We start from the raw sequence: 27,793 nt of genomic DNA on the forward strand, positions 1-27,793 counted from the left end.
AAGCAGAACAATGTATTCCTATGTGTGCAGAATCCCCGCGATTCCGCAAAATTAACGGACATGCGTATTTTTCTGCGATGCGATTCCGCTGTGGAAAAAATACACAGCATTAGCACAGCATGTGTGGAATGTCATGGACTACAATGGGTTGCGGATCTTTTGCGTTTACGCAGTGCTTTTGCCGTGAAAAAACGCGGCAAAAACGCTAAAAATCCACAACGTGTGCACACAGCCGCAAACGTATTATTTATTAAAGCTGTGAGGTGCTCCATACTTTATATATCCTGTATCCGGAAATGCAACTCGTTGAGTGACGGAGAATAAGCCAGCTTCCATTTCCTTGCTATTAAACATCTCGCAACTGTGGTCAGATGTAAAAGAATCCGCTGAATCCTATTTCCAATTTGGAATGGGGGGATATTGAGCAAGTAGAATTTAGGGTCTAATGGAATATGGAATAAAAATGCCAGGAGTTAAATCCTCAGCTTGTAACTTTAGTCACTGTAAATGGGTGATGAACCAATTCCTTCAATTCAGCCACCTGTGTCCATTGACCTTCATGTAGTGCTACATGAGGGTTGGCCATATCTACAATGAAGGGTTTCAGCTTAAGAAATCGCTCAGTCATTAAATAGGTGCTGCCCCACCGAGAGGCATGAACCACAATTGCCCCTTTTCCAGCACGTCTCTTCAAGATGGAATCAATTTGGGGGGGTTCTGGCAGCAATAGCTAATTTCCTCACTTTGCTAATCAGAGTTCCAGCATGTCCCTCTTGCAGACTATCTCTTATTGCCAGCTGCAGCATGTGCACAACACAGCGCATATGATGAATAGGAAAGGTGTGAAGCAGCTTCAACAAGATTATCTAATTGTAAAGAATCATTTGCTGTTCTGTAGTAATATCTGTCTGTTCCTCTGTTATGGGAACAGGACTGTTGCCTTCCATCTCCAACATACTGAATGTGAAATGTTCTTCTAGCCGCTGTTCACCTTCATTACTCTCATTCATCAGTTTAATTCCACTTATCATGTTTGAAGCATTATCGGTTACAATAGTAAGAACCTGTTCTTTTGTGAGTTCATAATCTTGCAGAACTTTTTCCACTAAGGTCTGGAGAAACTGGCTGCTGTGATGAGCTTTAGTGTCTTTCACTGCCAGCGTCTTAGTAGCAATATTTTTGTTGTCACAAAAATATTGAACGTTGATGGCAAAATAGTTCACTCTGTGACTTGTGCAGGCATCCATTTTAAGAAACAGTCTTTTTAAGATCTTCCTTTTGGTTAAGGGCTTCTTCAGTCACTAATTTTCTAATACTTTCTCTTTCCAGAGAAACACCAAGTTTGCGGGCCATTTCTCCATGAAGAGCTGTAAAAGCTGGTTGTGCAAATAATTGTACACTGTCATTCACCACAATCTGTGTGAGCTGTCTTTTAAACATATCTGCTGTCATTGTTACAGTAACTTTGTCACTTACAAAATATCTTGTAACTGATGTTTGAGATGCTCTTTCCCCCTCCAATGCCTGGCGGGAAGTGCTGGGCACGGGTTTCTTGGTGCTGCTGTGATCTTTTTCAATCACAGCTTTGTAAACTTCTGAGAGGCAGTGTTGTAAATGTCTTTTTAGATTGAAAGCTCTAGAAGGAACATTTTTATCACTGCCGGAGTATGCAGTGATTTTGGCATCACAGCATTTGTTTTCATCTGGGTCACTTACTCTGTGACACAGTGTTTTTTATCTCGAGTCACTGTAAAATGCTCAAATACAGCTGACTTTAGAAGATACTTCTTAGACATTTTGTAATTATGTAAATTCGCTCTAAAAATAATTTTGTCCTGTAAAAAAAAAAAAAGGTATATTGAAATTCTTGCAAGAATAGGGAATCATGCACTGTATAATTTAGGATCGAAATAAAACAATCTTTACATAAAACAATAGGACAGACAAGTATAAAGTTTGATACCTTTACTCTGAACTTTCAATGTCAGGCTTGTTTCAGGGTACAGCTCACTAAATGCTTCACATCATATTTCTTCACCGTCTATGAAGAGGGGGGAGGGAGCAGGTTTGTGCTGAATCATATTCCAGAACACACAGACACAAATATGTCCTCATCGATCATGTTACTGTATTTCCGAATTTGAGATGTTAGAAAAGTTTTTCCCTTATATTCTATGTATAGTGTATATAAGTCATCAGAGCCAGCTAATTTCTCCAAACAGGTGCTAATAGGAAAAACAAACTAAAACATCAAGCATACAAAGACAACATATACTGGACTATTGATTTATGCACAGTTTATTGAAAGTTTATATATGCTTTAAGAAGTGCTTTAAGGGCCTGTCACACTAAGCGAGATCACTAGTGATATCGCTTAAGCGTCACCGATATTGTGACGCAGCAGCGATATTGCTAGCGATATCGCTACGTGTGATACTTGCCTCCGACCGGCTCCCCCGCTCGTTATCGCTGATCGCGCGAGAACGTCCTGGGCCGTTTCTCGTCGGCTGCTTCCTGCTGGGCTTCCTGTGGCGCCGATGAGCGACGCGTGGACGCGGGCGGGAGGACGTCTTCATCGCCGCGTCTGACAGGTAAGTAACGACCCCCGACCGCTGCTGCATCGCTAGTGAGATCTTCCTGTTAGGCAGCTCACTAGCGACCATTAGCGATGCACCAGCGATCCTGACCGGATCGTATCATTGTCGGGATCGCTGGTGCATCGCTAAATGTGACTGTACCCTTACCTTAATCCTGCTTTCCTGTTCACTCCAGAAGTTCTGAGATGAATGCAGGCATTCCTTCCCTGTGTGTTTATTTTTTCCCCTTATCTGTAGAGGAGGAGCTTCACTATTTATCATGAACATAAACTTCAGCACAGATTCATCTCCGCTAAACGTCTATATCTTAAATCAGGAATAGGACAGTCATTTATAGGACATTTCAAACTTTCCTAAATTTTTATGAAAAAAATATTCCCCACAAGGTGCATTGAACTACTGTACCCAATTTATTATATATTTTAGGAGTCGGTTCATTTTATACCGACTCCACAGCCCTGCATATAACTATAAGATAAACCGCTTTCTTAAGGTAAACTGCAATGAATGAAGAGCTATGGGGCAGTCATGGAGGTCTTTGGCAAGACGGAGATTTACTGTAATAGTGCAGAAGTTGCATAAAGGGGTTGTCTGGAATTTAAAAAAAAAAAAGGGGCAAAAAGCCAAAAATGAATAAAACTATTGCTTGTCTATTCAAACACCTCTCCTCTGGTCGCAATGACATCACATCCCATCATTACTGTGACCACTTCTGCCAATCATTTTCCTCAGCATTCACTCATAGACATAATGTTATTTTTTATATAAAATGTTACCTTAGCAACAGTGCCTTGATTAGGTGATTATTTTACTAGTTTATACTATTTTATGCTTCTTTAGACTTGTGTTTTCCCACAGGCGCCCTGTGTAGGCTGTCCACATACTTTTGGTTAAAACCTATGGTCAGGAGGATGTGCTGTAGACAGAAGAAAGCGCTGATGCTGTGTTAGGATGTGGGCAGATATAACAGTATTGAGTATTTCACATGTTTTTTTTATACCACAGATGACATGATTGCGCTCTTTTCCTCCATGTTTGGTGTGTCACTAAGGCTTTACTTCTGCTTTTCTCATTAGGATGACAGTTCTGGCAGTCTCTCTTCAGTCTCCACACCAAATCTATTAAACACAGGGGTATGGAATTTAATATATTCATTTCTTAGTTACCGTTTGCTCCATGCATGGGCTGTCTGACAGTCAAGTCTTGTGCATGTTTATTGCATCCCATACATCAAAACCATTGCATCTAATGTGTGTCCGAACCCAGCGACAGCGCTGCACGTTGCATGTCTGACCATTAAAAGGAACCTGTCAGCAGGATTGTGCACAGTAACTTACAGACAGTGTCAGGTCGGCGCTTTTATACTGATTACAAAGATAACCTGGTGATGAAATCCATCTTACGGTTGTTGTTTAAGCTTTATTTGTAGTTTTCAGTTAATGAAATGCTCGTGCTCCGGGGCGGCCTGTGGAGGGGTCTTCATGTGGTGCTCTGATTACATATTCCACTAACCTGCCCCCTATTTTACATACTGCATATCATATTGTGTGGGTGCAAAAAAAAATTACATTCCTCAAAATGGCGGCAGCGCCTGCGCTGTAGCATGATATATGCCTATATGCATTTATGCTTTAGTCCTAATGCTGTGCCGTAAAAAAAAAAAAAAAAAAATTGCATCCATCAAAATGGCATCGGCGGCGCCTGCACAGTAGTATCTTTCAGAACACAATAGATGCTTTTCTGCAGATGCCAATGCCATTTTGATGTCTATCATTCCCCCCACGATAGGAATAAAGCATAAATACATATAGCCATTTGAGGCATGTATCATGCTACACTGCCGATGCCATGTTGATGAATGTTAATTTTTTTCTCCCCCTCATAATATTATATGCAGTGTGTAAAATAAATGGCATGTCCGTGAAGGATCAGAGACCTGCCATAAACCCATATCGACGTCGAACATGCTATTACGCCGGCGGTGAGCCCACATCTTTTCCGGGACATGTCAGCTGTTTTGAAGAGCTGACATGTGCCCGCAATAGTCGCGGGTGGAATCGCGATCCACCCACGACTATTGGCTAGTTAAATGCCGCTGTCAAACGCTGACAGCAGAATTTAAATGGTGCATTAGTCCGGAAATGCGCTCACCGGTGACCCGTGTCACATTATCGCTGGTCTCCGGTGCGTCGGCATGACAATTCTGCTACTTAGTGGCGGTCTGCTCATCGCCTCTATGTAGCAGGGCCGATCAAGTTGTGCCAGCTTCTAGTCTTCTATGGAGACTATTGATGCAAGGTAAAAAAAAAAAAAAAAAAGGGTTTAAAAAATAGATAAAATAAGTTTAAATCACTCCCCCTTTTGCCCCATTCAAAATAAAACAATAAAAACAATCACACATTAGGTATCGCCGCTTTCAAAATCACCCGATCTATCAATAAAAAGAGGATTAATCCAATCACTAAACGGTATAGCGAAAAAAAAATGCAAAATGCCAGAATTTCGTTATTTTTTTTTTTGGTCGCCGCGACATTTCATTAAAATGCAATAACGGGCGATCAAAAGATTGTATTTGCACCAAAATGGAATCACTAAAAATGTCAGCTCGGCACGCAAAAAATAAGCTCTCACCCAACCCAAGATCACGAAAAATGGAGACGCTACGGTTATCGGAAAGTGGCGTAATATTTTTTTTCTTTTAGCAAAGTTTGGAATTTTAGATAAAGAACCTAGACATGTTTGGTGTCTATGAACTTGTAATGACCTGGAGAATCATAATGGCAGGTCAGTTTTAGCATTTAGTGAACCTACCGTAATAAAGCCAAGCAAAAAGCAAGTGTGGGATTGCACTTTTTTTTGCAATTTCACCGCACTTGGAATTTTTTTCCCATTTTCTAGTACATGACATGGTAAAACCGATGGTGTCGTTCAAAGCTACAACTCGTCCCGCAAAAACAAGCCCTCAAATGGCCATATTGACGGAAAAATAAAAAAGTTATGGCTCTGGAAAGAAGGTGAGCAAAAAAAGAAAACGCAAAACTGAAAAAGGCTCTGGTCATGAAGGGGGTTAATCAGTATAACAACGCCAACTTGACAGTGTCTGTAGGTTACTGTGCACAATCCTGCTGACTGGTTCCCTTTAATGACCATTGCGAGCAGTTGTATAGGACGTGTGCCGTTAGCATGTTATGTCCTGTGACGGGCTCCTTGTATACTGCTCTACATTAAAGTGGAAATATAGTAAATATCATGTAAAAACAGTCTGAATAGATTGACCAGATGCAACATTTCTACAATATATAAAGCTAATAATAAATACAGACCAACCAAGGCACGAAATTATAAAGGACACCCACTCGATCCACAACCATGTTTGGCAATGAGGTGCCCCACAGAGGACACTCCAAACTAGCACTTGAAAACCATTGAATCACAGGGAGGATAAAGTCAAGGTTGAAAAAGAGCAGCGAAACGCGCGTCGGGGGCAGGTGGCTTTGGTCCTGACATATATACCGCTAATGGGTAAGCACTTGGCATATACTATGTTTGATATTTAATCTTGTCTTGACCCGTTCCAACTTTGGGGAATTGCTATTTCTCGGGCATATATTTATATACTTTATCCCTATGGTGGTATGCTGTTTATGTATGGCCCTTGAGCACTTCATACAGAGATGTAATCAGTGACCTAGCTTTCATTACCTGATCCTGTTGTAACATTGTATGTACTATCTATATTTGGCATATATGTTAATAAATTATTTATTTTATGATATTTTGCCTTTATACTCCCTGTGATTCAATGGTTTTCAATTATATAAAGCTACTAGAATGTTTAACATGCCGCCATGACGGATTGCCTAATTTGTGCCAAATTTGGCAACTAGGTCCACAGATCATAAAGTTTTGCACACCAGTCTTAATGAAGAAATCTCTGATATAGGAGGCATCAAATTCATTAAGAGGCGTGCTCCACAAGAAATGTGCTCCAGTCATAGACCACAGTACATTGTGGCCTAAATTGTTCTTCCACCTTCCCCATCCTGGCTAAGCTCTGCTCTCCTTCCAAAAAGTCACATCTTTTTTGTAAAATATTCAGGATTGAGAGTCCTCAGTAGTTGATACCTTTTAATGGCTAACTGAAAAGATGGTAATACATTGCAAGGGGCAACACAGAACTAGACCCCAATCAGAGGACCATAAAACATTCAGACTCCTTATCTATGAACTGGTCCAATGTTTATATTTATGTTTCTCCCTCTCCTATATTGATAGTTCTGCTTCACGTCACTTGTCTTATCTATTGCATTTTTTCTAGGCTGTATTGTGCATAAATATGTGACTTCAGATTTTGTATTAGTCTAGCCTGATGAAGAGACCTGAGTAGTCTCGAAAGCTTGCAATGTATTACCATCTTTTCAGTTAGCCATTAAAAGGTATCAACTACTGAGGACTCTCAATCCTGAATATTTTTCTATCCACTGGCTAACACGGTACAAAGATATACATCTTTCCTGCATCTTTTTTGTGAAACTTTGAGTTATGCAAAAATATTGTGCCATTTCACAGAGTTATTCGCAAGAGTTCATTCCAAAACTGGTTGTTGAATTAGGGCCTTGGGAGTATTTTTTGTTCCTTTGACAACACTTCTTCCACTGCACAAAGGTAGTGTGGATTGAAATCACGGCCATTCTAGTAAAATAGTGCGCACGTGTTTCCTGCAGGCTGTGGAGTTGGTAAGCCAAGCTAATATTTTAGGAGTCGGTCCATTTTATACCGACTCCATCAAAATGGACACCAACTCCGACTCCATGACGGTTTCCAGAGATGTACAGTCATAGCTCAAAGTGTGTTGGCACCTTTTGAAATTGTTCCATAACATGAAGTATATCTCACAGAAAATTATTGCAATTACCCATGTGCTGTTGTACACATGTATATTTCCTTTGTGTGTTTTGGAACAACAGAAAAAACTGACGGGAAAAAAGCCAAATAGGACGTCATGTCACACACAACCCCAAAAATGCCTCTGAGCACGCCAAAATACTCGGAGGGCACCTGAGCATGCTCGGGAAAACCCGAGCAACGAGTATACTCGCTCATCACTAGTCAGAAGTTGACTCAGTCTCTAAATTGGATGTTTGTGTGTGCCACAGTAAGCATGGAGAACAGAAAGAGAAGAGAACTATCTGGTACGCAACTTAAAGGGAACCTGTCAATAGGATTAACGCTGTTAACCTGCAAATATGGGGCTAAGGTTAACAGCGTTATGCTGCTGTCCAGCACCTGTACAAAGCCATATGCAGCGGGGAGAAAATTATCTTTATTCTCCCTGCCAGCATTCGGTATTCATTCATGGAGGCGTGGGCGCCGCCGGTTCAGTCACGCACTGACTATACAGAGCAGCCATGTAGCCGCTTCCCCGAACCTGACTGACAGCTGACCTCAATGTAGAGCCATTGTCAGTTAGGGCTGGGGGTGCGGCTACGGCTGCTGCTCTGCATAGTCAGATCGTGATTGAAGTGGTGGCGCTCACGCCTCCATGACTGAATGCTGGCGGGGAGAATAAAGATCATTTTATCCCCGCTGCGTGCAAGTGCCGGACAGCATAATAACGCTGTCAGCCTGCAGATTAACGGCATATTTGCAGGTTAACAGCGTTATTCCTGGTGGCAGGTTACCTTTTAATCAAGAAGTTTACAAACCATGGCACTGTATTCTAATATTACTGGATGTGGACGTCTCAGAAAAATTGCCGAAAGGTTGCAAGGCAACGGTAGTCTGGATGGTGGGTAAGCAGCCCCAATCAGGTTCCAAAGAAATTAAAGCTGTCCTGCAGTCTCAGGGTGCCTCAGTGTCAAGGCTAACTATCAGTCAACATTTGAGTGAAATGAAACGCTCTGCCAGGAGGACCCCATTCCTGACACATAAGAATGAAAAAGCTAGACTGCAGTTTAACAAAATGTATGTGAGTAAACGGCAATCCTTCTGGGAAGGGTCTTGTGGACAGATGAGACCAAGATAGAGCTTTTTGGTAAAGCACATCATTCTACTGTTTACTGAAAACAGAGTAAGGTCTACAAAGAAAAGAACACTGTACCTTCAGTCAAATATGGTGGCGGTTCAAAGATGTTTTGGGATTGATTGATACCTCTGGCACTTGGTGCCTTGATTGTGTGCAAGTTGTCATGAAATCTAAAGATTACCAAAGTAGTTTGGATTGCAATGTAGTGCCCAGTGTCAGAAAACTGGGTTTGATTCCTAAGACATGGGACTTCCAGCAGGACAATGACCCCAAACATACTTCATGAAGCACCCAGAAATTGATGGAAACAAAGCGCTGGAGAGTTGTGAAGTGGCCAGCAATGAGTCAGAATCTAAATCCCATTGAACACATGTGGAGAGATCTTAAAATTGCTGTTGGGAGAAGGCACCTGCAAATATGAGAGACCTGGAGCAATTTAGGAAAGAAGAGTGGTTCACAATTCCAATAGAGAGGTGGAAGAAGCTTGTTGATAGTTATAGGAAACATTTGATTTCAGTTATTTATTCCAAAGGGCATGCAACCAATTAAGTTGAGGGTGCCAACAATTTTGTACAGCTTATTATTGGGATTTTGTGTGAAATGGTGTCCAATTTGTATTTTTTTTTCCCCTCTGTTTTTTTTGTGTTGTTCCAAAACACACAAAGGAAATAAATGTATAACAGAAGATCTGTTTATTCTTATGTTGATGATTATGGCTTACAGCCAATGAAGACCCAAAAGTCATTATCTCAGTAAATTAGATTAAAAAAACACCTGCAAAGGCTTCCTAAGCGTTTAAAAAAGTTTTAGTAGACCCTGCAATCATTGGGAAGACAGCTGACTTGACAGATGTCCAGAAGGCAGTCATTGACACACTCCACAAGGAGGGTAAGCCACAAAAGCTGGCTGCTCACTGCGTATGCAGTGATTTTGGAGGATTCCCGAACGTGGGATGTAATCGTGCTGGATTTGTACGTCATACATTGCATTTACAGCACGTTTGTATTGTGCAAATTGTTCTCCTGACATACATTAAAGATGAATGACTGTAATAAGTATAAATCACTGTATGAGCCATCGCATATCAAAGTACAGGAAAGTATATAGATAGATAGATTGGCAAAGAAAAGCTAAAACATGGTCTAGAAAAGACTTGGATGTAGGTAAACTGATATCCAGAATTTAGGCGTAAACTTTTCCAATCCTGGTATTTGTAGGTGGTGAGGTCCAGTAGGCCAGAATCCAACTAGTTAAAGGGGAGGAACCATGAACAAATTGTCTCCCCTGTCCACAAGATATGTGATATCTATGTGATCTCTGATGATCCCAGCCCTGGGATCCCCACTGACTGTAAGAACAGGGTCTCCTTGTGCCCTTCCAGAACAGAACAATGGTCACACATTCATTCTTCTTGGCCGATGGCAGAGTACAGTGCTCAGCTATTTCCTTCAGTCCTATATTCTGGATGGATAAGTGATAAATGTTGTACATGGATGGTTTATGCCCTTCAGACCTCATTCAGACTTTCTTGATTTTTCCTGTGCATAATGGCACGGTCCATTATTCATGTGAATATCACCCTCTACTATAATAGGTGTTCCATTCAGGGGAAAAGCATTGACAGAACATGTACATGAGATAGACATCTGAATGAGACCTTAAAGGGGTTATCCGGCTAGAACTCTGTAGTCACTCCATGTGACTGCAAACTTGTGAATTCTCACATCGCGCACCCTGCGAGGATTCTCCAGTGGCGGGTGTGAAACCAAGTATGCGATTTGCCTACATGCGGTCACTTGCCCTCTAAACGTGCTCGGCCTTGCTCAGTGCGAGTGTATTAGGCGAGGCCAGACACATTTTGTTGGAATGTGGCTGGGAGTAGGCATGTCATATACTTGTGGTCACATGACCACCCGCCAGCACCCGAGAATCCTCCCAGCGCGCAGTGCCCGCGATGTGAGGATTCACAAGTCTGCAGATCCAATGTTTGGTGTTAACAAAGGTGTCTGACAAAGGCTATCCTCCTCCTCCACATTGAGACTTATAGACAAAACCTTTTGCTGATGTCCGCCACATTACAGCGGAGCTAAAGGAGTCCATACACCACCTCCCGGTCAGCCGTTCATATGCACACTCTGTGCACTCATTAGGTGGAACATGCCCAATCCTCTTTCGCCCATCATTATCTTTTGGGGAAGAGTCTGGAGGCCCCCTATCACATAAGACCATGTGCCCCATGCAGTTGTCCTTTGTCTGTAAGATGGTCACCGTTGTACCCGTACTTCTTCCTGTTACATACATCACTTTTTGAGGATCGCTTATTCCTACATTACAGGAGTTTCCTGGCTAATTCCTAGTTTGAGCATAATCTCTTCCTATAAACGTCGAGCTGCAGCTGGCCTGACTCATGGATGAGAGCAGCGAGCGTGAATCCTCCTGTGATTCAGCAGGAGTGACCTCATCCCAGCCCGAATATATCATGGGCAGGGTCCGCATGACCTTGTGAACCTTTGGCTGCCTCCTTAATAGCATCATTCTGATAAATGGGTGACATCGTTTTTGTGTTGCCAAGAGCAAGGAGAGGAATGGAGCTGTGATTTATACAAGATGGAACAAGCTGCTTTCAAGGACATTGCAGCTGACTGCCCGTCTGCATGTTAATGCTGGCATCCACAACATATATTATAGCTCTGTACTCTCCATTCACTAGGTAATTAAGTTTACTTATTTATTTTAGTCACATAGCGCCATCATAATCATATTCTGCAGCGCTTTACAGACATCATCACTGTCCCCATTAGGGCTCACAATCTAGATTTTCTATAAGTATGTCTTTGGAGAGTGGGAGGAAACCGGAGAACCCGGAGGAAACCCACGCCAACACGGGGAGAACATACAAACTCTTGTCCTTGATGGGATTTGAACGCAGGACCGCGGTGCTAACCACTGAGCCCCTGTGCTGCCCAAGTCACGCCTCCCCACTCTTCTGGCATTGTATTCCTCTGCTATTCCTTCTGGAATTAAGTGACAACTAACTGTTGCCCCATCTCATTTCTTTGTCCAATCTAAAATCCGCTGCGCACATTAGACTAACGTTGGCCAATCTTGTTGATATTGATTAGTTTGGCCTATTGTCAAATGTATTTGGGGTCGACCAACAGATGAATGTCAGGACAGATAAAGAACCAGCGTGTCTTTTTTCGGAGATGCCAAACTTTTGTTCTCTAAGGCCTGTTTCACACTTCAGTTTTTTTGTGTCAGTTAAAATCCGCCAAAATGGCGGAAAGCGGATCCGTTGCAAAACTGATGTGAACGGATGCCACCGGACCATTTTTTTAAAGGATCCGATGAATGAAGAATTTTAAAGGAAACGTAGCCCGAGAGAGAATTTTTTTTCTGTCCTCCTGAAATGATTTCAGGGTTAAATTTCCAGCTGACTTCATTCCTCCGGGCATGCGCACTATAAAATGCGGATCCTGCAGCAAAAAAAAACGTTGCATGGTCCGTCCGGGCATGTCGGCGGACGCAAAAAATTTGACGGATCTGCAAAAAAACTGATCCAACGGATGGCCATCCGTCAAGATCCGCCGGTAATGCAAATCAATGGGGGAAAAAACGGATCCGCAAAAAAAGGCGGATCCGTTTTTTTTGCAAAACGGCGGATTTTGACTGACGGTCAAAAACGGAAGTGTGAAACAGACCTAAGAGATAATCCACCTCCAGGATATCCGGCAGCCTGTCTCCTATAGAGCACACCGGAGCGCTTGGCCAAGTGAGTTCTCTGGGGTGTGGGAGAGTCAGACGAGACAGCTCCCGGCCGAGCCATTGTTGAGCTGACAACTATTTAAAGTGTATGGAGAGGGAGGATTAACTGTCAGCATTTTGGCAGTTCATGCCCTATTAATAAAGTGAATGTTCATAGGCACTGATACATTTTGGGGACAAATAACAGTGATACCATGCAGCTCACAGACAATATTCTCTGGGATAATTGTTTTAAGAAAATTGCAATTATTTGCTTAAAATGTCATGTTAGGATTTCAAAATTGGTAGTCTTATGGGTCTAAAATAAAATCCCACACAGATTTGGGCAGCACAGTGGCTCAGTGGTTAGCACTGTTGCTTTGCAGCCCTGGGGTCAATTCCCACCAAGGACAACTTCTTCAAATAGTTTAATGTTCTCCCCCATGTTTGTGCGAATTTCGTCCTGGTACTTCTTTTTCCTCCCACACTCCAAAGAGACCTACTGATAGGGAATGGAGACTGTGATCCCCAATGGGGACAGTGATGATGTGTAAAATTCTGTGGAATATGATTAGCAAAGCATAATAAATGAGTCTTGACCATACAACTTGTGAATATGCCCTTAATAGCTGTCAGACTAACGCTCCATTGATTATCACTCTTGTTCCCCAAATAGCATGAGCACCCTGCTCAGAAGAGTGAAAACAAATTTCCAATGGGGAGAAGGGAGTACGCTGCTGCCAGACACTTCTTATCTCCAGGGAAATCAAAAAGATTCTGTGGGGTTTTTTTTTTTTGACTGCCGAGTCCTTCTCTTCCCTGACATTATCTGTTGGAGGAGGGTCTGACCATACCTATACACGTCAGACGGGCAGTTGGACCCTCCAAAATCAATGTGATCAAGGTGTTAGCAGGGGCTTTTTTTTTTTTTGCAATGTTCCCAAGAATTAACAGGCAGCTAGTTGTTACCTACCTATCTGCCTTTTGTGCCTGGCACCAATCTCAGCTGTCACAGACCGCACCTGCCAGCGACTCCACGCCTTCCGATACTTATGTGCGGGAGAGCCCGCTGTGGATCAGCATGCAATCGGCAGTCATGCCCCATCGACAGCAGCCCAGAAGAGCTGCTGTGCTGATGTGGAGCAGCTGAATCGCCGACAGGAGTGGTCGATGACCGCCAGTTAAGGCAGATCGTTGTCCACTACCTGTATGTTTGTTTTTAGGCCCATGGTTAAAAAAAATGTAAATGAACCTCCTTCAGCTGACTTTTATTTGAATGCTGCACATTTTGAAGTGGTATTTGCATCAGGTTATCGCTGTGGCTGCAAGTAAGGCCGTGTTCACATGGATACGGGTCTCGCTGCTGAACGCTGTGTAAGAGTTCCTGTCTGAATCCCCAAAAATGTTTTTCCAACAGGAGCCCCGACATAGCAATTCACTTGAATGAAGTCACTCTGGACACTGTGTGGCCTTCGTCCTGGCAGCATTCATCCTTTTACATGCGCAGTGTCCGTGGCGACACCGTCTACTTCATTCACGGCTCTGGGTGCCAGGTTCCTCGTCTGAATGCTGTTTTTCGTTTTTTCCTATAGAAAACCTGACACAGTGATCAGCAAAGAGCACTGTATTAATGTGAACTTAGCCAAAATACTGTGTTTTTTTTTTTTTTGTTTTTTTCTAACTTGTTCATTGTAACCAAATATTTGGCAGATTTCCCAGATTGTCCCCATGAAAGCAGGACCGAGCGTCTTTGTTGGAATCGAATCTAGGTTGTCACGTGCAAAACCATATTCGTGTGCATGTAATTACTCAGAAAAGCCGAGCAGTAAGGCTGCGTCCCCATTGCGTTGTGGCCATGCATTAAACACATCCGTTGCTTAGCGGCACTAACGCGATGTAACGGATGCGTTGTTGCACCCATTGCCCGCCATTATAGTAACGCATGTCAAATTCAGTATGCGGTAGCGATTATGTGTTACTTTGTGCCGCACCCTCGAACGCGGTCTACTGCGTTTTCAGGTGCGTTAGGTCTAATGCACAACAAACGGACGCGTTCGCTGTGCGTCAACCTGTATTGCTATCGCATGGTAACGAATGTGTTAGCGCTAGGGGTAATAAAGATGTAAAAATGACATCTGTTTAACGGATGCCCCCAACACAATGTGAACTTAGCCTAACCACCAGCCAAGTAATGCTGCGGCCGATCTTTCAGCCGACACCCATCGTCGGCCATCTCACACAGGAGCGCACGTTCGGCTGAGCCCTGTGACCGATGTTTCTCTGAGTGTGGGGCGTTAAACTGCAGCAATTGTTTCAGAAGTGTGACTGGAGAGCCATGACGTGCTCCAATAATTGGGGTGTGAGGGGATTGTGTGGCTGCAGGTGGAAGGAGTTGGGGTAGTACGCAGGTGCAGTAACATGATGGATATCGCTGACCCGGGGGCATTAGATGGTTTTTTGAACATGAAGGCTGTCCTTGGCTTCCCCCTATTAGCTGACATTGGGGTTTGCGCCTCCAGTGCTTCTTGCTTTCTCCCATTGGTGAGAAACATAAGTGATGCAAGTAAAAGGTTGTGTTCCCATCCAGCAGAGCTCTCCGAGAGACACTTCAGGACCATTCCTCCTCCTACACCTCTGACACCACTACACAGCCATCCTGTGGCATACGTGGCTCTCTGTTTTGTCGGGAGTTTTTGTTTTGTTTGTTTTTTTGTGCAGTGGGCACGTGATGGCAAAGCCCATTCTCTTGCGCTGTCATATACATTTTTAAAAATGGGATTTCGACACAATCAACCCTAATGGGGGTCCACATGGGCAGTATTTTAGCCTCCTGCTGGGTTTATGGCCTATGTTCAGCATATGAGCCACATGCTTTCCCAGTGCAGACATGTCCATAAAGGCAGCCTTATTATATTCACGCCCTAATACAGATGCAGGCCTCTGTCTTCCACCTCCTGGGGGTAGAATGGCCCCAATCATATGCTGACCCGTGCCTTTCTTGTATGGCGGTCTGGCCGCAGCAGTCATCTCGCTGCTTATACTAGATTGTCTGTAAGAACCATAGTCACCCATTGTAGTCAGTTTTTCACCGTCTCCTTAAAGCTCGATAATTATACCAGTAATTTACACAAACAGTGCCGCAGAAGAAGTGGGAGCGTTTTCAATCTCTCCGAGAACACGTTCAGTTTCTCATCTGCAGAGATTAAAATCACTTTGTGAGTCACCGAAAATTCTCCTTTCAGAAAGCTCCAGCTCATTACAGTGAAACATGGGTGAAATCAAGTCTTTGAAATGTAAAGTCATCAGCAATATTGTCAAATGCAAAAATCCATGGGCCCCACTTTAAAATAAAAAAAATTTTTTTTAGCTTATCCCAGCAATGCTGTAACATTAGTAAAGATGTAAGTCTTTTAAGAAGAATGTCAAAAGGTTTTTGCTATTTAATATGAGAGTAGCATAATTTAGGAGCTGAGACCCTGATTCCAGTGATGGGTCACTTAGTAGACTGTGTGCTTTAGGTTCAATGCAGTCACTTTTTTATCAGCAGGAGATTCTCACTAGAGGACGTTTCACATGCAGACTAAACCTCCAAGAAACCTGATTCTATCAAAGCTACACCAGGAAGCCCATTAAGTGCCACAGCGCTGGCATCAGGGTCTCTGTCTCTGCATTGTGCTGCTTTCAGATTTCATAGCAGAAAGCTGCTGACATATTCTCTTTAATATAATATCTTGTAAGCCATTAGCGGACTTGTGTGCAGGTTGGGCAATAGACAGAAGGTTAGTGTTGTAGGCTGATTTCACATTAATATAATACAGATCCGGACTCCTCCATAGGTCTGATGACCATAACAAGGAGCATCATCATTTCTTCTAATGTGAAATTGCTGAGTTCCCCCATGCTTTACCACTGCTAGGATTTTTTTTTGTATATATTTGCTTTTTTCCACTAACCAGTCCTGTTATCTACTTGATAGTCCCTAGCAAATTTATTTTTTAAACTTTATTTTTTCAAGGAATATGAAGAACGCACTGCGAGGACATGCAAAGTCCCGGCCCAATCCACCAGACGTAAAAAATTTGAGATTGAACCACTCTCTACCACCGCTCTCATCTTAGAAGATCGACCTGCGTGAGTATAGGTGTTCTTACCTTGCCAACGCCATTTAATTGCATTTTTATTCTCTACTATATTGGTTAGTATAGGCAGCACCTAGATTGTGTGGTCTGCTGGAAAAGTGTATATAGCTTGATATTAAAGGGTCTATTTATTCAGCTCCGGTTCTGAAAACTATTTCGGCATAGCTTCTTCTGGCCTACAATACCCGAGCCCTGACAGACCTCCTAACAATCAGTGGGGTCCCTCAGCCTCCATTTGCATCAGCTATGTAACAGATCGGTTTGTGCTTGAATTTCAGGTTGTGTTTCTTTAACAAAAGCAAGCAAAAAGTAAAGTGAACTTTGTTTTAGTTACCTGCATTAACAGTGGAAAGAAAATCTTCCAAAGTCGTGTCTCCTCCTTACGTAACATATCACTATTTAATTGTAGTTGAAGTTATATTGACAGCAGCAATTTTTTAATTATTATAGGAATCTTCCAGCAAAATCCGTCCATGAAACCCTGCGCCACCGACAGGAGTATGATGAGATGGTAGCGGAAGCGAAGAAACGAGGTAGGATTAGTTTCTACTTTGTGACTTGTAGCTCATATAACATCTTTCTAAAGAGATTCTGCCCTGTATAATCTCTGTATTACAGTATGTAATGCCCAATATTTTATGACCAGAGCTGACACTTCTATTCCACATCATACCTTCCCTTTTGTAAGACTATTGGTTGAGCACATGGTAGTTTCTACAGATGAGTACTGGCCTAATCATATTTTGCCTTGTTCAACGTTTTGGGAATATCTGAATTATCCTACAAGTCCAGAAACTCCTCTCTGCTGCTGCTCCAGTCCTTTGTTGACTTGACTAACTGCGGCGGTGAAGTCACTAAGTGCACTTGACTGCTGCAACCAATCACTGGACTTGGCAGAGTTGCTGAGCCTGCCAAGTCACCGAGCCCAGTGATTGGCTATATTGGGTACATGAGTAGTAGATGCCAGAGAACCTTTATAACGGATATACAGGCTTCACTAAATTGGTAGACCCTTTTAGGCTCATAGGGCTCAGTTTGTTGTTTTGCTAGTTTTCTGCAGTAATTTTCCCTTTTTTAGTGTCTCTAGTATTTGTGCCTTATTCACTATAGGATTTTCACTATTTTATAAGTTGGTGTTTTTTTTCTTTATACTTGACTGCTTTTCTTATGCAAATGTTTTAGACAGATTTGTGAAATGCCACTTTTAGCAAATGTGCCGTTTTTTTGTCGCATCTCACTCCGGTCCCCGGCTTCAATTTGGCAAACTTTTAGGCTGTGTACACACGCTGCGGATTAGGTGCGGATTCTGTAAAATCTGCAGGTGAAACCGCAGGTCAAAAGACCTGCGGATTGCTCTGCGGTTTTGCCCTGCGGTTTTTCATCTCCTCAGTGGAGGAGATGGCAAACCGCAGCAGAATCCGCAGAAAGAATTGACATGTCAATTCTTTCTGCGGATTGAAAACCGCAGATAATCCGCGCGGAAAATTCCGCACCGTCTGCATTGCGGTTTTTGATTCCCATAGGGAATCATGGTACTGTACACCGCAGCAAAAACTGCAGCGGGTCCGCAGCAGCCAAAACCGCTGCGGAACCGCAGCAAAATCCGCAGCGTGTGCACACAGCCTTAGGGTATGTGCACACTTTGCGGATTTGCTGCGGATCCGCCATCTAACTGCACCCTTAGGCTGTGTGCACACGCTGCGGATTTTGCTGCGGTGTACAGTACCATGATTATGGGAATCAAAAACCACAGTGCAGACGGTGCGGAATTTTCTGCACGGATTATCTGCGGTTTTCAATCCGCAGAAAGAATTGACATGTCAATTCTTTCTGCGGATTCCGCTGCGGTTTGCCATCTCCTCCATTGAGGAGATGAAAAACCGCAGGGCAAAACCGCAGAGCAATCCGCAGGTAAAACCGCAGGTCTTTTGACCTGCGGTTTCACCTGCGGATTTTACAAAATCCGCACGGATGAATCCGCACCTAAATCCGCAGCGTGTGGTGTGCACACAGCCTTACACTCAATTACACAGTATATGATTCCACCACATAATGGAGGCAGGTTAGGATGATACACAGACGACCAATATATACGACTGCTCAAGGTACAAGCTATAAAATGTCATTTAATCCCACACGTTTTATTGTTGGCGTCTTATAAAAACCCCAATATCTTCCCAACTGTTCACTGTTATGCAAGGCTGTATGAGAGTAATAAAATAAAACTCCTGTGCCACAATTCTTACTTTATAGCTCGTTCTTCAGTTTTGGAAGGTGCTAAAACCGTTATGGGCTGTAATTTTGGATTGTACAACATGCTGTCATATAAATGGCTTCACTGTCATCTGTTGTGCGCTGAAAGCTGCACATTTTCCTACCGGCCTCTCCTGTGCATCCTGTGTGATCTCCAAGTAGCAGTGCCATATTCTATAGAAAAACCTCGCTAACCAGCCCTGACGGGTCACCGGGTCACTGCCTGTAATAAATGCTGTGTGCTGGTTAGGCGCAGAGGATTCAATGAAATCATTAGCTCCGGCCCCTCTGACCGGACCCATCGGAGATGCATTACAGTGAGACTAATGTGCCCGGCTTATCAAGACCAAAAGCCTTCTGCAAAGTATATCTGCATTATCACTTTCCTGCCAACAGGGTAATCACTCCTATTTCATGGTGAGATTATTACATCCCAATTATCTGGTGCATCCCCTGGCCCAATGGCTTTGTCCTGTTACTTTTTCTTCCCTTAGGGTAAGTTCACACTAGGTGTTTTTTCAGCGTTGTTTTCTGCAGCAGAACCTGATCCCCTGGCAGAAAATAAGCTGCAGAAAAAAAATCAGGTTTTGCTTGGTTTTACTTGTGTTTTTTGGTGTGTTTTTTCCTGCATTTTTGTCTTGCTGATAAAGTTTAGTGACAAAAAATCTAATTCTGTTGAAGGCCTCTTTCACACTTCAGTTTTTTACAATCAGTCACAATCCGCCAGGTTTTGAAAAAAACGGATCCTCAATTTTCTTTTGAGGATCCGTTTTTTTTCACCATTGACTTGCATTAATGGCGGATTGTGACGGATTGCTGTCCGTTGCATCCGTTTTTTGTGAGGATCCGCCAAAAGTTCCTGTCCGCCACCATCCTCAAAGATTTCAAAACGGAGCCTGCAACGTTTTTTTCTGTGGCGGATCCTCCACACACTTATCTGGGTGCCGGACAAAATTCATTTTCTCTTTCTCTCTCTCTCTCTCTCTCTCTCTCTCTCTCTCTCTTTTTTTTTCTCTCTCTCTCTCTCTCTCTCTTTTTCTCTCTCTCTCTCTCTCTCTTTTTCTCTCTTTCTCTCTTTCTCTTTCCATTATATTTCCTCATTTTCAGGATCCGTTCGCATCAGTTCAGAACGGATCCGCTTGTCTGACTTTTTGGCGGATTGGAACTGATGCTAAAAAACTGAAGTGTGAAAGAGGCCGAATCTTGTTTTTTCAGCGTGAAACAAGTGACATGCTCTATTGTGCAAAAAAAATTTCAAGTCACAAAATACTGTTGACAAAAAACCTATATGTGTGCATGAGTTATGAAATCTCATAGACTTTACTGGTACTGGGAAAGACAGCTGAAGATTCACACTAAAAAAAAGCTGAAAAAACTTACCCTTAGTGTACAGTCATGGCCAAAAGTTTAGGGAATGACACAAATATTAATTTTTACAAAGTCTGCTGCTTCATTTTTTCTAATGGCAATTTGCATATACTCCAGAATGTTATAAAGAGTGATCAGCTTAACAGCAATTACTTGCAAAGTCAATATTTGCCTAGAAAATTAACTTTATCCCCCAAAACACATTTCAACATCATTGCAGCCCTGCCTTAAAAGGACCAGCTAACATCGTTTCAGTGATTGCTCCATTAACACAGGTGTGGGTGTTGATGAGGACAGGGCTGGAGATCAATCTGTCATGATTAAGTAAGAATGACACCACTGGACACTTTAAAAGGAGGCTGGTGCTTGGCATCATTGTTTCTCTTCTGTTAACCATGGTTATCTCTAAAGAAACACGTGCAGTCTTCATTGTACTGCACAAAAATTGCCTAACAGGGAAGAGTATCGCAGCTAGAAAGATTGCTCCTCAGTCAACAATCTATCGCATCATCAAGAACTTCAAGGACAGAGGTTCCCTTGTTGCCAAAAAGGCTCCAGGGCGCCCAAGAAAGACCAGCAAGCGCCAGGACCGTCTCTTAAAAGTGTTTCAGCTGCGGGATCGGGCTATCAGCAGTGCAGAGCTTGCTCAGGAATGGCAGCAGGCAGGTGTGAGTGCATCTGCAGGCAGGTGTGAGTGCATCTGCACGCACTGTGAGGCGGAGACTTTTGGAGCAAGGCCTGGTCTCAAGGAGGGCAGCAAAGAAGCCACTTCTCTCCAGAAAAAACATCATGGACAGACTGATATTCTGCAAGAGGTACAGGGAGTGGACTGCTGAGGACTGGGGTAAAGTCATTTTCTCTGATGAATCCCCTTTTCGATTGTTTGGGACATCTGGAAAACGGCTTATTCGGAGAAGAACAGGTGAGCGCTACCACCAGTCTTGTCTCATGCCAACTGTCAAGCATCCTGAAACCATTCATGTGTGGGGTTGCTTCTCAGCCAAGGGAATGGGCTCTCTCTCAGTCTTGCCTAAAAACACAGCCATGAATAAAGAATGGTACCAGAATGTCCTACAAGAGCAACTTCTCCCAACCGTCCAAGAGCAGTTTGGCGATCAACAATGCCTTTTTCAACATGATGGAGCACCTTGCCATAAAGCAACGGTGGTAACTAAATGGCTCAGGGAACAAAACATAGAGATTTTGGGACCATGGCCTGGAAACTCCCCAGATCTTAATCCCATTGAGAACTTGTGGTCAATCATCAAGAGACGGGTGGACAAACAAAAACCTTCAAATTCAGACAAAATAAAAGCATTGATTTTGCAAGAATGGACTGCTATCAGTCAGGATTTGATGATCCAGAAGTTGATTGAGAGCATGCCAGGGAGAATTGCTGAGGTCCTGAAGAAGAAGGGTCAACACTGCAAATATTGACTTGCTGCATTAACTCATTCTAACTGTAAATATAACCTTTTGTTACTCATAATATGATTGCAATTATATTTCTGTATGTGATAAAAACATCTGACAAACACACATAAAAACCAGAGGGCAGCAGATCATGTGAAAATATAATATTTGTGTCATTCTCTAAACTTTTGGCCATGACTGTATGTTCACACATCACGTTTTTGCTATGAAAACCTTTTTCAGTTCCAACAAAGTGAATGAGGTTTCTGAATTCTCATGCACATCTTGCTTATTTTGTCCTTAGAGATTAAGTAGTTTCAATCTACAGCTTGTCAGTCCTTTTAGCACCTGTGCAGCATTTTGTACCAATTTCTCTAGTCACCTTCCACGACAGCCACCTTGGAGGTTGTCTCCCCGCCCTAATAGGGGACAGGAACACAAAGAGGTTAAATAACCCTCCCCTTCCTGCTACCTCAGTGTTTTTCCTGTCCCCTATCGGGGCATGAAGAGGTTACAAGGGGCTGCCGTGGCCAGCGAGCGGAGCCCCTATGTACTCACAGCTGGGCAGCTGAGGTCGGGGGGTTTGCCTCTCCTCCTCCTCCTCCTGGCGTTCCTGTGATGGGAAACGCGCGTCAGCACCCAGGAAAGGGATCCGAGCACAGCTGGGGTCGAGCGATGGTTCCTCCCCAGGGACAGGGGGAAGGAGGAGCACCCAGCAACGAACGCGGCAACACCCACATAAAGGTGCCACGGCTCCAAGGTAAGCGCAGTGTGTCTGTGGTGTGTACAGACATGGATGGTGAGAAGCCCCCGACTGCAGCATCTGCGGAGCCCAGCATTCCCCCTCCTACAGTGAGGAGCAGGGCCGGTCCCTTGTCTGTCAAATTGGTGGCACAGGTCTGAGTAAGCCTTCTCTTTCTTCTTACAGGAAGACAAGGCCTCTGCCCCTAGAAACCCCGCAAATGTGGTATATGTGGTGCCAGGTTTCCTTCTGACTATAAGAAGTTATGCCAACCTTGTACGCAGAATATCCTGCGTACCCAGCAACCCTCCCTATTTGACAGCATAAAGACTCTCATTAGACAGGAGGTTCAGACCTCCATGGCAGCCCAGACCCCGGTGGCTCAGGGCCCTCCCCCAAAAAAGGAAAAGGGCACCTACGGAAGCCGACTCAGATTCGGGAGAAGTCCGTTCCTCTGGATTGGAGGATATTTGGGAAAATAAGGGCTCCACGTCCACCTCCAAACATGATGCGAAAAAAAACTATTTCTCCTCTGAGGATATGGAGGAGTTGGTCTCCATGGTAAGAAATACCATGGGAGTGGAGGAGGAGGAGGTCAAGCTCTCAGTCCAGGATGAGATGTTTGGGGGGTTGAAACCCAGGGATAGAAAGGGTTTCCCGGTTCATGAAGTTATACAGGACCTAATAGCTCAGGAGTGGTCCTCCCCCGAGAAGGCACTCACTGTGCCCTCTGAGCTAAAAAAAAATCTGTTTCCCCTAGAAGGTGACAATTCTGTGTGGGAGATCCCTTAGATAGACGTTCAAGTCTCTAAAGTTACTAAGAAAACGTCCCTGCCCTTTTGAGGATGCTTCCCAATTGAAGGATCCTATGGATCGCAAAATAGAAAGTCACCTCAAAAAGTCCTGGGAAGCTTCTACGAACCTGCTCAAAGCATATGTTGCATCCACCTGCGTAGCCAGATCTTTGTTGTTCTGGCTACGTACGTTGGAAGACCACCTATCAGGGGGTACCCCCAGAGATGAAATCTTATACTCCCTGTCTATCCTCCAAAAGGCAACATGTTATTTAGCCGATGCTTCAGGAGAAACGGTACGGGTAGCAGCAAGGTCCCTAGTCCTCTCAAACTCGGCTAGGAGAGCCTTGTGGCTGAAGTCATGGGGTGGCGACATCACCTCCAAGACAAAACTCTGTGCCATCCCCTTCCAAGGGCGCCACGTGTTCGGGCCTGTCTTGGATGATAGTCTTAAGAAGGCTTCCGACAAAAACAAATCACTGCTGGAACAGAAATCCACCAAAAGGCGATATATTTTTTTTTTTTTTCTTTTTCATCCTTCAAGAGAGGCGACCTCTCAGAAGGCATTCACAGGGAAAGGCAAGACGGGTCGATGGAGCTACCCGAAAGGGGGTAAAGGAAGAAACATCCTTGTGCCCCAGCAGCAACAGCCCCCGGAGAAACAGTGACTCCCGGATCGGGGGTCGACTCATTCAGTTTCTCGCCCAGTGGCAGGCCGCGACCTCGAACCAGTGGGTCCTGCATACTATATATAATTTGGGCTGAAGCTGGAGTTCGAGCACCCCCCCCCCAACATGCCCTGAGAATTACCCCGGCACAGTCCCCAGGTCTTCAAAAGGTCCTGTTGCTTCAGATAGAAGATCTGTTACGGGAAAGAGTGGTCTCGTATGTACCTCCACAAGAGATTGGATAAGGAAACCCTCAGGAAGACACACTCATCATAAATCTGAAGCCCCTGAACCGCTTCATCAAATACCGAAGATTCAAGATGGAGTCAGTGAAATCGGCGATCCCGCTTATCGGACGGGGCTGGCAGATGGCTACGATAGATCTAAGAAACGCTTATTACCACGTTCCCATTTATCCCGATCACCGGAAGTTCCTGAGGTTCGTGGTCTCCCACGACCAAGGGATCAGCCATATCCAGTTCAATGCCCTGCCCTTTGGTGTATCCCTGGCACCAATGGTATTTACGAAGATCATGAGGGAAGCGATCATCTCAATTCGTCTTCAAGGGATTTGCATTGTGCCATATCTAGACGATCTGCTGATCGTCTCTCCATCGGTAACCTGACTGAACCAGGACGCATCGAAAACCCTACAGATACTCGAGACCCTAGGGTGGATTCCGAATCTCCAGAAATCGGCCCTCTATCCTTCCCCGAGGAAAAAATTCCTGGGGATCCTCTTAGATTCAGAGAAGAGGACGTCCTTTCTTCCCGAGGATCGTGAGGCAGACCTTCGGCAGAGAATAATTCGGTTCAGGGACCAAAGAGCACCGACTCTGAGGGACGCCATGTCTATCCTGGGTTCCCTGACATCATGCATTCAGGCGGTATCCTGGGCATAAGCTCACACGCGAGTCCTCCAGTCATACGTCCTGGTAAACGCAAGGAAGTACCCAAACAACCCATCAAGAAAGGTTCCACTTCCTGGACACGTAAAATCGGCCCTCTTGTGGTGGCTGAACTACCAGAACTTGAGACGAGGAGTAAGCTGGGATCAGCTGCCTCTGAAGATATTATGGACCGATGCCAGTCTGAGAGGCTGGGGAGCCGTGGTCGAGGATTCATACTTCCAGGGACGTTAGCCCCAGGACATAAGATCCAGATCCTCAAACCTAAGGGAATTGGTGGCAGTGGAAGAATCACTGAAAGCTGCATCTGCCCTTATCAGGGACCATCACGTTCGGATATACTCCGACAACGTGACCACGGTGGCATATCTCGGACACGAAGTACGCCAGTCTAAAGAGGGTGGCAACAAGAATCTTCCTCTGGGCAGAGAAACGCCTGTTATCTATTTCTGCGGTGCACCTGAAGGGGTCAGAAAACATCCAGGTGGACTTCCTGAGCAGGAAGGACGTCCATCCGGGAGAATGGTGTCTGAACCTGGAGGTCTTCCAGGCTCTAGCCTCGAGATGGGGAAACCCAGAGGTCGACCTATTTGCAAGTGCGCAAAATACAAAAGCGACAACCTATTTCTCCCTCAGTCCCACGTACGGAGCAGAGCCCGGGGGGACGGATGTATTTGCCCATCCATGGGTCTTCAGACTGGCCTACGCCTTTCCCCCTATCCCTATGCTGGCAAGAACGTTACAGAAGATCAGAGCAGACAGGGTCATGACAATCCTGTTGGCTCCTATGTGGCCAGGACGAAGCTGGTACAGCGCCCTGTTGGACATGGCCCAGGAAGGTCCCTTGCTCCTACCCCAAAGGACCGACCTCCTTTTTCAGGGTCCCTTACTGCACCCAAACCCCACCAAGTTATGCCTAGCAGCTTGGTTATTGAGGCCAACATTCTAAAAGCCAAAGGGCTATCGGATGAAGTAATCCGAACCCTTCAAAAAAGTAGAAAGCCGGTAACAAACGCGATTTACGGCAAAATATGGAAAAAATTTTGCTCCTGGTGCCTTCTGGGGGCCCCTGGCCCCGCCCATCCCAATATTGCCCAGGTACTAGATTTCCTACAAAAAGGGTTAGATCTAGGACTCACCCCAAGCACATTAAGGGTGCAGGTATCTGCCCTTAGCTCCTTTTTGACCAAGACCTAGCCAAACACCACTGGGTAAAGCGATTCATGACCGCGGCAGGCAGAATTCACCCTTCGCTCCCTAATCGGGTTCCCCCTGGGATCTTAATTTAGTACTCAATAGACTAACACAGGCCCCGTTTGAGCCCCTGTCAGAAATTCCATTAAAAATTCTCACACTCAAAACAGTGTTTCTTGTGGCAATCACATCGACTAGGCGGGTGGGGGAGCTACAGGCCCTGTCAGTACAGGAACCATACCTCCTACTCAACTCTGACAGTATAGTGCTGCGCCTATACCCCTCCTTTATGCCCAAAGTGGTGTCAGACTTTCATAGAAGTCAGGATATCGTGTTGCCCTCATTTTGCCCAAATCCTTCTAATACGAAGGAAGAAAAATTCCATACCTTGGATGTCCACAGAGTGGTTCTCCATTACCTCAAATCAACCAGGGATTGCAGAATCGATCAGAACCTGTTCCTTCAATATTCAGGAAGGAATAAAGGGAAGAAAGCGGCAAAGAACACGATAGCAGGTTGGATCAAGCAGTCCATCTCCCTGGCATATTCTTCAAGACATCTTTTTCCTCCCAAGTCGCTAAAAGCCCACTCCACTCGATCAGTCGCTACATCCTTGGCAGCAAGAGGAAACATGTCTTCGGAGCAGATATGCAGAGCTGCCACCTAGTCCTCTGTACACACCTTTACCAAACACTATAGACTGAATTTCAATAGGGATCTGACATTCGGCAGACGCGTCCTGCAAGCCGTAGTCCCTCCCTAAAAAATTTCGTTGGCATGACTCCAAGGTGGCTGTCGTGGAAGGTGACTAGAGAAAATAGAATTAGACTTACCGGTAATTCGGTTTCTAGGAACCTTCCACGACAGCACTAATTTCCCTCCCTGTATGATGTGTATACCGGATGATTCCTGCTCTACTGGCGGTAACGGTTCATGCTAGTACATTCAGAAAAAACACTGAGATAGCAGGAAGGGGAGGGTTATTTAACCTCTTTGTGTTCCTGTCCCCTATTAGGGCAGGGAGACAACCTCCAAGGTGGCTGTCGTGGAAGGTTCCTAGAAACCGAATTACCGGTAAGTCTAATTCTATTTTTAATGATGGAGGGATCCAAAAAGTATCATTTCTCCTTGCGGAGAGTGATAGGTAAAGCATGCCAAGGAGAAACTATACTACTTGGAATCCTGATCAGACGCCTCTCACACAGCCAAGCAAGATCTCACACTTTGCACTAATGAGGGACAGCACCCCAAAACAGTGTCTGCAAATTGAGATTCTGGTTTGACTTTTATCCTAAGTCGTGTGGCAAGGCTTACTAGAGGGTCGACATTGACTTTTAGGATTGCTACTTCCAATAGGTGACACTAGATTTCTAGTCCTCTCCCTCTCTGGAGAGACAATTTGCAATGATGAAGGGAAAATAAAAAATGCGCCGAAATTTGCAATAATGGAGGGTAAATCAAAAATGCGCCGAAATTCAACCTTTCTTGTATCGCACTGCAACATGACATCTAATGTCTGACTGATTGTCCCGTAAGTGACACGCAGCAATGCTTCTGTCCCAAAAAAAAAAAAAAAAAGCCTAGTTAGTTTTTTGTACCCAAATTGTACGCAATCTTGCCCCCACATATTTCATTGGAAGTGGAATTGCGAATTGCTTGTGACCTGGGTACAATTTGTCTTTTTTTTTTTTTTTTTTTTTTGTTATATACATTATTTATTATCTGGTAATTTGTGTCATGCCATATAGTCTTAGCCTAGACAGCCATATGTGGCAGGACTGTACTACACCTATTTACCAAGTATTTTGTAGAAGCCATTTTGAGCCAGTCAGTGTATTACAGCAGATCTGTCACCAAATTCCACGATACTGTATAGCACTCATTATTAGATTTTATACTCCTGATGAGGCTGATATATTTACTATGCACTTCTATCCCTGTAGGATAC

The 27,793-nt window shown here is 44.2% G+C and overlaps 1 protein-coding gene across 2 annotated transcripts in view; it reads left to right on the forward strand.

The window, feature by feature from the left end:
• Positions 1-27,793, forward strand: part of LOC141098279 (TBC1 domain family member 12-like) — a 125,794-nt gene that overhangs the window by 67,698 nt on the left and 30,303 nt on the right. The window contains exons 3-5 of one of the 2 annotated variants that reach the window (XM_073585938.1): positions 3,674-3,730; positions 16,382-16,497; positions 16,956-17,038. In XM_073585938.1, coding sequence (XP_073442039.1) covers positions 3,674-3,730; positions 16,382-16,497; positions 16,956-17,038 — 256 coding nt within the window. The remainder of the gene's footprint in view (positions 1-3,673; positions 3,731-16,381; positions 16,498-16,955; positions 17,039-27,793) is intronic. The other variant, XM_073585939.1, reaches the window with a different exon arrangement.

Source organism: Dendrobates tinctorius, unplaced genomic scaffold, assembly GCF_039654945.1.
Source record: "Dendrobates tinctorius isolate UK_male_01 unplaced genomic scaffold, ASM3965494v1 ptg000089l, whole genome shotgun sequence".
Classification (NCBI taxonomy): Eukaryota; Metazoa; Chordata; class Amphibia; order Anura; family Dendrobatidae; genus Dendrobates; species Dendrobates tinctorius.